The following is an 11,898-nucleotide window of genomic DNA, read 5'->3' as shown; positions in this document are numbered from 1 at the left end:
GTTATTGTAAAAAATTACTAATAATCACAAAATTTTACTGTCATAATAATTCATGTTCAAGAGATAATATCATTGTTAGTATAAGAGTTCAAAATGGCGCATCGTTTGCCGTTTCTTAATTAATTATTTATTGCTTCTGCTAAGAAATTATTTATAATTTAACTTTTATGTAAATAATTTTTCTAATAATTGACTTAAACGCGGCTTTTTATTATTATATACGTTTTTGTGTTCATGGATATAAAAACGTACGTGATGTTTCTTTCACAATAATCAGGACTATCGTCCAGATAGACTAAATCCGTCTTGTTCGGTCGCTTGAGATCAGGTTGCGCGGGCCTCAATCTTGCGGGTCTTCTGCCGCCTCGTTGAGATAGTCGTACCAATGCTGCCCCATCGTGAAGAGCTGCGAGATCTGTCCCGGCCTCTCTGAATGCTGGAAGTCTCCTCCAGCATACGCGGACACTGCATGAACCGGACATGCCTACGAATTTTTAATCTATTAATAATACTAATTCAAAATATTAAAGATATTTTATAGATTTTATAAGATATAACTTATAGAGAATGTTTCTTTAAAAAAGACGTACTTTTATTTTCTCTTTTATTACCAAAACTTGATCGGATAAACTTAGGGTATTTAAGCTTAGAAGTTGTATAACTTACCATGACATTTGCAAATACGTTTCATTTTCGAACGGATAGCCCGCCTGCCTGCCTCGCTGTCGTGTTTCCTCATCAATTGACCGGCTAGTCCTTTAGCGTTATTCGTAATTCCTTCCTTCATTGGTTCTTCAGCACCATCCGTCCATTCTCTAGAGAACTTGTCCCCAAAATGTATGTCCTAAAGACAAGTAAAGCGATCTACGTAGACACATGTGCACATAAAAATGGGATCAATTTAGTAATCTTTGTTAACGAGTGTTTAATCGACTTTTAATTAACACCTTGACGCAACCTTTGCGTATCTCAACGAAATTTCGTACGTCAAGACGAAATTATACGCCAGCAGTATTTTCGGTCGATGAATCCTGCTGCTTGCTCGTTCGCTGGAAGGAAGGAAGACAAGGTTGGAAAACAAACATCGTTATCTTGAAAATCTGTCGGCTCGCTTGTCCAAGACATCTGTCCTATGGGATCTGGCTCGTTAAGGGGAGCTCAAAGACGGCGAGAATCTAGCAGAGAACGAAAATGGAGAAATGGACGATCATATCTCTTGATGGTAATCCTGGAGGAAACGCGATGAGCTCCTTGACATCACCACCGACACTGTCACCAATATACTACTACCAACGGCAACGGCAACGGCAACGGCAACGCTATCGCCATCGCCATCGCACTAGACTCGCTATCGTTCTCTGTGTTGCGCTGCGCCCATGTGGAGAGCGAAGAACGAGCGAGAAAGGGGTCGGCGCGGCGGCGGATTGTTGCAAGTTAACAAGCTTAACCCCCTTAATCCCGTTGTAAGCTTGCAAAGTCTACAAGGGGTCAGCCGTTCGCACGAAATGCATCCGTTTAGAGAACAAGCTTTGTCTTCGACCAGGGTTAAGGTTTACGCGCTTAGAGAGGGAGGTCGAGACGGTAGCGCTCTACCCTCTTTATCCTTAACCTCTTACTCTTTCTTTTTCTCGCTCTCCTTGAATGATCATTGCTGCATATATCCGAGTATATCCAAATATATTTTCATAAGACCTTACAAGGAAATGCTTAAGCGTAGAAAAATAAATTTACTATCTTCGTCTTTTCTTAAATCCTCTCTTTTTACTTTCTTAAAGTATATTTTATAAATTTCGTATTTATATTAGTTTGGGCGATTCAACAAAATTAAAGATTCAAAAAAATTCATATATTTGGACTGACGAAATAGTGTGCTATGTGACTAAATCTAAACAAATGTATCCATGAAAGGTATAAATTACCTTTAATTGTAAGTGTTAAGTAACATTCGTGAGAAAACAAATTTCTAAAAATCATTTAATTTTTCGAAGCTACGTACTAAAGTAGTCTCTTCAGGATCGTTGAACGAAGAATCGTTCAACTTTCTGAGCTAGTGTATCGAGATAAGAGTATCGAACCGGTTTAGACAGATTTGGCTAGTTCTCCTTGCGATAGACATACAAGAACTTGGTTTGTACTAACAATAAATAACAAGTGCAATACTTAACATTTGGTTTATGCACCGATCAAGATCCTCGAGAGAAGTATTATCACATCGTAATACATTCCATGTGTACAATAGTACGATTAATTGATTATAACGAGTAATTATATCGTATCTATATATATATATGTGCTTTTAACAATCGAATGGAATTTTAAAAAAAAGCAACTGCTTATTTTCTCGCCATGCATTGTAACTAAAAGGTTAGTTCGGTATACTACTGAAGTATTCAATTTTGGAAATTTTGATGTTGCGAACATTATAATATTTGCTTGAGATACCTTCAGTGTAAGTATTTTTCTAACGTCCAATTTTGAAAGATTTTGTAACTAATAAAGGAAATATTTATTCCTTTATATGCCTATATAATACCCTATGTAAAAGACAGATTAATAGGATATCCTCAAAGTTGGATCTTATTAACCCTTTCGTTACGAACCGATTTTTCGGCGCGCTACTCCCGCTGAACGAGAGCCGCCGCGTCAAAAGTGTGCACTTACGAAACATCTGTAATCGCCTGTAGAAAGGAAAAGATAGAAAAATCATCACATAATGCAATTAGAAAATACATATAACTTTTAATAATGTAATTTCGTATGGACAGTTTTAAAGGTATGCACAAAGTGCAAAACAATTGCGATGGATAACCATGACAATAACAAATATACTCTGTTCACGAAACATCACCGTTCGTACATAGCAAGCGTCAGGTGTTGGGTGACCATAGTCACCGCTCGTAGCGAAAGGGTTAATGAAACATCCCTGTATAAACTCACGTTTAAAAAAAACTTTAGAATCGTGTTTTGAAAGTCCGCCGTGGTTAGTTTACACTACTTTCTTAACCTTAATTTACGAGGTACACTACTTTGCGGGCTTCCGGAGGTATCGAAAGTAACGGGGCGAGGGAAAGTAATCCTTAAAAAGTAGCTTATCTAATCCCCCTACAATGGTATAACCTAGCAGTTACGAAAGATGGGGAACGAAATTCGTTTTCGTTGTAGTTTTAGTTTCTTTCTTCTTTTTTTCAATTTCTAGTTCGTTAGACCGTCCTAACTAGATTTTATTTCGTATTACCAGCTTTTGTTCGCCATAAAAAACACGTTTATTTTTTTCTTTGTTTTGCAGATAAAAGTAAAAGGTGATTAGTTTAGCAAGTAACGGGTATAAAAAGAAGAACTATAAAGAGAAATATTTGAAAAGAGAAAAAAGAAATCTTCACCTTCGACTCATTACACTGGAGCATCACTGTTTTTCAGCTGGAAGTACTATATTGACAAATGGTATTAATGTTAAAAAAGGAGAAAGATATCAGAAAGAATGATACTCAACGGGAATACTGAGTGAAGCTTTTTTTCAAGGAAACCTTAGATCGCCGATCGAACTCCGATTCTCCGATTTCTCCGAATTTGCTGACAAAAGCGTTGTTATGTAGTTTTTTTGTAGACAATTACGCATCGATTATTTACGAATTCGTATGATGAATTTATGTCAATTATAGTCGAATACCATTTAAGTATTTAATCGTTCTCTGAACAGTCAATTAGATAAGAAGAGAGAGATATACTGACCTCACTACAGCCACCCCATTGCCAGTTATTCGGTCGGCGCGTCCTAATTCGATTGTCGCAGGAACAATCTGTCAGTTCGCCCCTTGAACATGCTCTAGTTACACTGTAAGCGATTCCAGCTGCTGATATCGCGTAAACGAATGCAGCTTCTCGACTATCTGTGAATTCAAATGATTATTTTTATTTTTGAATTGTTTGAATCCCAATATGTTGATAAGCAATTGATCAAATTTTCTTATAAATATTTATCTTCAAAATGTTTATGTATGGTACATGCATGATAATAAATATGATATTTATACAATTTATATGTTTATTATTTATACTGTTTATAATACATTCATCAGTGTAGATGATATTTAATGTTCAATCAGATCAATCTAGCTAATTGTAAGTGTTTCTTAACCTGTTTTCCGTGTGGTATAATAAATTTAATAGTTATAATAATATCCCCCTATTCTTGCAAATTTTATTAAACAATAATTCTTATAACCATTCTATTAAAACTTTCTGGAAATCTTTTATAAATTAATTGCTTTACGCTTTAATGTAAGGTAAAGCACTGATCTGGACATTCGACAAAGTGTTCAAATGAAGAGACAAGATATGCAATATAACGATGCATTCTATTGAAAAGTTATAATCAGTACTTACTGACTAGCATGACACCGCCAAAAATATTGTCCGGATTGTCTGGACTGACTGAGCAATTCCATCTTGCTGACCGGAATTGGTGCTGACATTCTTCGATTGCCAATCTTGTGCCTGCACTTACCGCCTGTGGAAATTTAAGTAAGTGAGCTTCGACACGTTTGAAGTAAGATACTACTCGCTCGTACATAGGCATCCATTTATACACATAATACTTGTACAAGGTATTAATACGCACAAATGTAATAACAATATGAATAATAATATTGTAATGATATTAGAATAATTTACTTGCTATTATCATTGAACTGTTATTATTAAAATATTTTTATACAATTATCTTTATATATTATATAAAATACCTATTTATATATATATAAATAATAATATAAGATATAAAATCATTATTGTATAAATATAATAATATTATATATATATAATATTATTTTTTTTACACTTTTATTTAAATTTTATTAAAACAGTAAAAATAATAGCGCAAATAATTTATTTCAGCAAATTTCGAGCATCGGTATTAGAAGATGAATCCATCAGTTAACTATTTCTCTTTTAAAAATTGTAATCCTTTGATTTCGTGATCGAAACAATAAAAAACCAATGGATAAGAAAAATGAAGGTACTACGAGGAGCAAGAAGAGAGACGGTCATAGGTGTGTCCTATTTGATGAATGAATATTCATGTCGGTGTCTTTTGTCGGTAACTTCGAGCGAGACTTGAATGTCGGCAGTCAGTCTGGGAAAACCGGGATGGTCGGCAACGTTCAAAGAAATATTAAGTCTCGAGTTTACCTAGGCACCGGTTCCTAGTCGGTCGACCATCATCACCTCTGCTAACCACCTTCTTCTTCCACCTTCAGGTCATCCGACAGGATTTGTGCATTAGAGAAAGGTAAACGCGATTTTTGGGAACGTAAAGCCGTGTTTCATCGTGATCCAGGTGAGTTCACCAGCAGCAGTTTTACGGTGCAACGAAAACAAGAAGTATCTTTCTATCTCTCTTGTCTTTTTCTTTCGAATAACTCGCCGTGTAATTCTTTTAAGAGACGACCATCATTTGTACTCGGTTTAACGTTTGGAAACTCGCTCGTCGTATTCATCTTTCCGACCCTTCTCCATTTCGTAACGCATGAAATCGAAGCAGCTAGGCCGATACTTTCCCAGCATGATCGGTGAGAGATCGTTCTCTTTCACTCTCTCATGATTTTAAGTTGAATGCATACTTTCAAATAATTACGTTGTCATTGTGCTGTTCAACCAATTCGACACCAATTCAGCAATTGCGTATGTTAGATATTGTGATAGAGGACACATATTTGTATTTATCGTATACAAATTTCTAGTTATTGAATGCATAAACTCATAATTGCACGTTTTAATTTAATTAATGTAATGTTTATAATAATCAAATTTTTTTTTAAAGTGAAATTTGGCAGAATTAAAAGATCCTACTAAATGTGTGTGCAATTGGTATTTTTTTACTCTTATTCATATCTTTATTTTAACGTGATTACTATTATTTTATTGAAATTTATCACTTTCGTATTAATTATCCACGTAAGACATAAATCTTTGCTTTGAGATAAGGTCTTGACGATCCCTTTCCAACTTGGAAATAATAATCACGCGTTGCTTTGTATCGAACTGCTTGATTGACCATTAAAAACTCGTTAAAATCTTTTAGCGCTGTTCTTTTTGTTGCATTAAGAAAAAAAAACAAGATATATGAATTATTTTATCCAAAATATATCAAATTAATGTTTACATATACATATATATAATAAAGGTATAATTATTCGTCAGATAATTAAAAATGAAAAATATTAACTTAAAGGTAAAATATTTTTTATCTATAACAGGTATTTATTACCTCTTCAGTATCAAGGTAGCGGTTATTTTGGAAAATAGTATAATTCTATTTTTTTATCGATTTTAACATTATAAATTAAGAAAAAAGATAAAAGATTGTAGTAGGAAAAAGCTAATAATAATTATTTTTTAAATTAAATTCATACCACTTTCATACATTAAATTCAATTTTTGATTCGTGATGAAACATCGATATCGACGGTCAACTAATGACAAGTTAGACGTTATTAGTCGTTTACGTAATAACGTACTTGAAGGACTGGTGGTGAACGCGAGCAAATTTGTTGTTGCTTGACACTGAGGTGGACACTTTTGCAATTTCTTTCGGCACTAGCAGGACCGATCACACCTGCGCCAGCGATACCCAAACCCTGTTGTCCGTCTGCACCATCGGCACCGCCTCCAACACTCTGAACCGATCCACTCAAGCGAGGTTCCAATCCCAAATACCTGAAAAAAGAAGAAGAGTGAGTAGGAAGAGAGATCGCTCTTCTTTTTTTTCATCGTGCACATATATTTCTTGTCTTTGCGCGCTACCAGAAGAAGAAAAACGCCTACTGCGGCGTCTTTCGTTGAAGTACCTATAATTAGAGCAGGTATCCGGAGTGAAAATTATAGAGGGTGGAAGACCTCTTGTGTTCTGATTTGAAAAGAGGGAGAAAGAGAGATGGAGGGGGGGGGGAGAAAACATAGAACCTTGCCATGTTGTTTGATTGCTCTCCTTTATTTTATCTTTTTTAAAGAGAAAAAATTAAAACTTTAGAAATATCTTATCTCTTTCCTATCATTATCTTTTTCTCTCTACAGGTGTTATTTATAGAATTTTATTTGTTGCAGAGACAAACCGTAGAGATAAGGAAGGAAAGGAAAGAAGGAAATATTTGTGTCCTCGAGAAATTTTATCTTTTCCTTCTTATAAAACCACGAATTAAAGACGATACATGAAGAACTAGCTAACACGACGGATCGGTCAAGGACCATTTTACGGAGTGATTCGGATGGACGCATCGTGACCATGACCGTGACCGTGGACAGTGCTGGTTTTGTAATCGAGGAAAAATAGACAAGATTCTGAATCTTTTTAGAAAGAACATGAGAAAATAATAAAAAAAAGAAAAGCAATATAGGATCCTTAGAAGACATCAGCAGTTGGTATCATGTTATCGTTTGTTTGCTTTCGAACGAAGAAATACTTTTCACGTTCTAAAGGCTCTCCTTTTAGCTATCTTCCACCTCTATAAGATTCCCAACTTTTCATACGCTTCGACTATTTCGGGGTTTGTTTGGTAACGACGGTTTACGACCCTTCCAGGAGTCCACGTTGTCTTTATGGTCTATACACTTCTTCGCGTGTCCCGGCCTCTATCTTCAACGTGTTATCTCTTGTGTATTTTCCGAGTACATACATGGACTTCGAAAAACCGACAGAGAGGGAGAGAGAGAGAGAAAAAGAAAGTAAGATAGTAAGGGCATCTCTTTCCCTTTTACTATTTCGAGAAAGATCGTTTGGAAAGTTAAATTCGCAGTTTAATCATTGTCAAGACGATATGTATCCGTCTTGTGTTGTGAGAATTCATGCACCGTGTTTACAGTCGAGCTGAGCCTATGCTCAAATAACCGATTTAGGTGGCAGCACCCTTCCTCAATGACGATAGGAAGAATTAGGGAGGAGAGAATGATATGGATGCGTTCACGATATTGCAATCGATACACGAGAAAGAGAGAAAGAGCATAATAGACGTCTCGAACATGATGAAATCGGCTCTATGAATATATATATATATGTGTGTATTACACTTCGTTGTTAAATCATACGAAAAGCAATAGTATAGATAGGAATATCTACTTTCGTCGGTTTGTAATCATATAGGATGTCACTCCAAATATTTGATATTTATTTTAAGTTGCAAAGATACGCTATATGTGTTATTCGACGTAAAGTTATAAATCTTTCTATTTTTCATCTAAATCGAGTTTCAGTATAGTTGACACAATTTATTGAAGTTTGTTTAAAATTCTTGTAGAGACGACCTGTAGATGTAGATGTAGTCGTGGAAAAACGGATACATTGATCGCGTACATTAGTTAAAGGGACAAATCTTGTATCCAACATGGTTGAGAGATGCCGAAGAGGAAAAGTCGCCGCAGGCCATTAAAGTGAAAAAGAACGAAAGCTTCGACCGTAAAATCGAAGACGTAACGCGTTACGAGAATTGTAAAGCCTCCGAGGATCCTGCCGACCTGGTCGATCGTCGTGACTCATCGAACGTTTCGAGGGTGATGTTCTGTGTACTGCTCGATCGCCCTTCATCGCCAAGATATATATTCGGCTTGACTTCGCTCCTAAACTCGTATATATTAACCCTTGACTATTAAGAGGGGATCGTTTTTAGACCCCAACAAAAATTAATTAAAGTTTGTGTTAGCATTGCAGTCCAGACTAAAGTTCCAAGACTAAAATACAATCGGTATGATTTTTTATCAAGATAATTTCATCGTTAACGTCAAATTATTCATTTGCTATTTCAGAAGGTATATTTTTCAATAAGATATATCCGATAAACAGAGCGGACGGAATAATATAATAATTTACAAAATAATATATTAATCAGTTAATTGTATATAACTGGTGTTAAGAAAAACAATATTAAAAATATACACTGTAGAACTTGTTGAAACGAGTGAAACTTTTTAGTTAATATCGGCCTATATATGACATTTATACATGAAATATGATATAATTTCAATTTACTAAAAGCATTACTTTACTAGCATTATTGTAATGAATGAAATAAAAATAAAATACGTACTAATCGATCATGTGTTGGGTTAAAATCGTGACGAAAAAATATCACGTGATCGTTCTATTGCTATATTGAAGATTCATTGAAAATGAAGCAATTGAAAAGGAATATTTGGATTGAGACGACTCCTTTAAAGGAGTCTCGCGATTTCGTCGGAGTCGAGAAACGCGGATACACGCGAGAGCACCGGGCTTTTATCGAAGGGTAAGGCCAAGGGTAAGTCGAGACGGTTAGGGAATAAGGCTCGTTGCTCGTTCGCTCTCGGTGACGACGGCAGTGGCGGGGAAGGATACGAGGGCGAATAATAACTCGACAAAGCGTCCGTAGAAAAGAAAAGAATCCATATTCAGATCCGATGATGCGTCGCGTCGTCCGACTATAACGACGATGATGAAGGTTAGTAGTATTGGTATGGGGAAAGGGGTAGTCCTTATTTGCGGGGGTGGAATAGGGATTTGGGAAGGAGAGAAAGCGAGAAGCATTGAAAACGAGAGAACTCACATACACATAGGTATATCGAAGCACAACCATTACCGCCGCGATTATTATTATTACTTAAAGGGGTATCGCGTTGCCGTCATAACCACGTCGGTCAGCGCTTTGTCCACGTGACAGCGATAGGGCCCATTTACGTCGGGAACATTCACGAGCGGCAGTATAATGGAGGGATAAATCCTCAAAAGCCTACAATACGATGTACAATCGTGTATACTATATTTAGTATTAAAAGCTATAAGTGGGATAGGTAGGTAGGTAGATAGGCAGCTAGGTATGTTAGGTGGATGAAGAGAGAGAGAGAGAGAGAGAGAGAGAGAGAAAGAGAAAGAGAAGGGGTTGAAACGCGTGCGTTTATGATGCGAATCGCCGCCGGCCATCGTACGAACGTAACTTTGTACAATGCTAATTAGTATCGATTACAGTCTCTAACAACCATGTCCACGGATCAACCCCATGATTCTGATCAACCCTTTAGTTTTCCTCAGGCCTTCGGTATGTCTCAAACAAGTCTCACTTGTTAGAGGAGTCAACTACGACTTTCGAAGATGTTCGATGAGAGTACATAATGTGTCGAGAATATTTCACAAATTTCTATTACTTCGGAAATATTCTTGTATTTTTTATTATCTTTCACGCTATAGAAGGGATTAATAATTGAAAAAATAGTTTTTTTATCTCCTTTTATCTCGTTTTGTTTGAAATTTTAATTACGCGTACAAATATTGATTAGAAATAATAATTATAGTTAAAATACTACAAATTTGAAGTATAATACATTTAATCTTACTTTTGTATATTTCATGCATAATATTTGTTTGTATTTTTTTATATATATTAGATTTTGGAGTTCGCGTCCTGGGAGTATCGTATTCATCGAAATAGATTCATACACCGGACTGATAAATCTGAAAAAGTCGTTATTCACGAGGAAAGTTAAGAATGATAAGAAAATTAATCGACGAATATCTTTTTTATAGGCAAGCGTATTTTTAATGCCTCGATGACCTCGTAGTATTCAAAACTAATATGCGTAAAGAAAGAAGAATATAAAGAGTTCGCAGAGATTTACAGAGATTGGTTGGTATAAGAACACGTACCATCCAACGAATACTCATATAAACGAATGTACGATATATAAGTTTATATGTATATCGTACGATCCAGCCTCTAGAGATTAGCGAATCATTTCGTGGGCCGCTTGAAACAAGGCCAATCTTAATTAGGGGATGCAACGCTTCCCTCACGGGAACAGCATTGTATAGGGTCCCTAACACAGCTCAGCTCCCCACCACTTCCTTTTCACGTAGTGCCGTACACATGTCGGCATATACACGCACGCAGTAAATCTGAAAGTGCAGACCTCGAGCCCCAGGGATATCAAATAGAGTACTAGTTTCTCTGTTTGCGACATCATGCGGGATGGATCGCTCATATTTACATTGGTATGTACGCCACCTATCTTTACGGTACTTTTCTCAGTATTTCCTTCTCTTCTAGCAGCCCTCCCCGTCTTCTCTTTCACTCTCTCTCTTCTTAGTTTCTGTGTTTTCCGTATATAATCGTTCTTTCTTCCTATCCATCCACTTCGTTAATTCTCTATCTCTATCATTTGCAATTCTCATCTAGTAATTGCGTATTCTTTATATCTTTTATATGTGGAGACCATACAATTTTTATCGTTTAAACGAAGACTTTTATTTTCAATGTTAATTTGTTGCTTGATTATATGGATTAATATTATTATATCGATGGGACTTCATCGATATAACATCATTTTCCAACATTAATATCAAAATGGAATAAACAAACTCAACTCGTCGAAAAAGAAAAGAATTAAAATAAGATAAAATTGTGTTGTCTATAATACCAAGAATGGATTTATTTATTTTTGTCTAAATCATAATTTGAGTTCCTTTCGCGAATAATATTGCTGGCAAATGTCATGGCAAATGTCGAGGCAAAGAGTATCCGGCATATTTCTTGTCTTTTTATCTCTTATCTATAGAGCAAGAGAGTGTGGGCGGCGAACGATAATTAGCATACCCGCGCGATCAAAGTGGTGGTACACGTGCGACGAAAATTAACGAGCAACATCAGGCAAAGGACGACGAGTCTTTCTTCGTGCGAGGGCCGCTGCACGCTATAAATCGCGCCCTCCAACGAAAAAAAACATATATAGATAGAAAAAGATTTTCTTCCTTTGCCTCGGACCTACTCGACGATGTTCAATATATCTACATAAAAGCGACGTTCTTTGATCGTTGGATCAATCTAACAATAAGTGATAAAAAAAGGTCGATTCTTTGACAAATAATATATAAGTAGTACTTCC

At 36.0% G+C, this 11,898-nt stretch overlaps 1 protein-coding gene across 1 annotated transcript in view; it reads right to left on the bottom strand.

Annotated features, from left to right (window-relative positions):
- LOC122523439 (protein Wnt-1-like) overlaps positions 1–11,898 on the bottom strand; it is a 55,120-nt gene that overhangs the window by 530 nt on the left and 42,692 nt on the right. The window contains exons 2-6 of the mRNA XM_043645182.1: positions 6,516–6,714; positions 4,384–4,507; positions 3,730–3,887; positions 667–844; positions 253–484 (exon numbers count right to left, since the gene is read on the bottom strand). Of these exons, the coding sequence (XP_043501117.1) occupies positions 253–484; positions 667–844; positions 3,730–3,887; positions 4,384–4,507; positions 6,516–6,714 (891 nt within the window). The remainder of the gene's footprint in view (positions 1–252; positions 485–666; positions 845–3,729; positions 3,888–4,383; positions 4,508–6,515; positions 6,715–11,898) is intronic.

The sequence above is a fragment of the Polistes fuscatus genome, unplaced genomic scaffold (assembly GCF_010416935.1).
Source record: "Polistes fuscatus isolate 324 unplaced genomic scaffold, CU_Pfus_HIC Scaffold6, whole genome shotgun sequence".
Classification (NCBI taxonomy): domain Eukaryota; kingdom Metazoa; phylum Arthropoda; class Insecta; order Hymenoptera; family Vespidae; genus Polistes; species Polistes fuscatus.
This window is presented reverse-complemented; position numbering and strand designations above follow the sequence as displayed.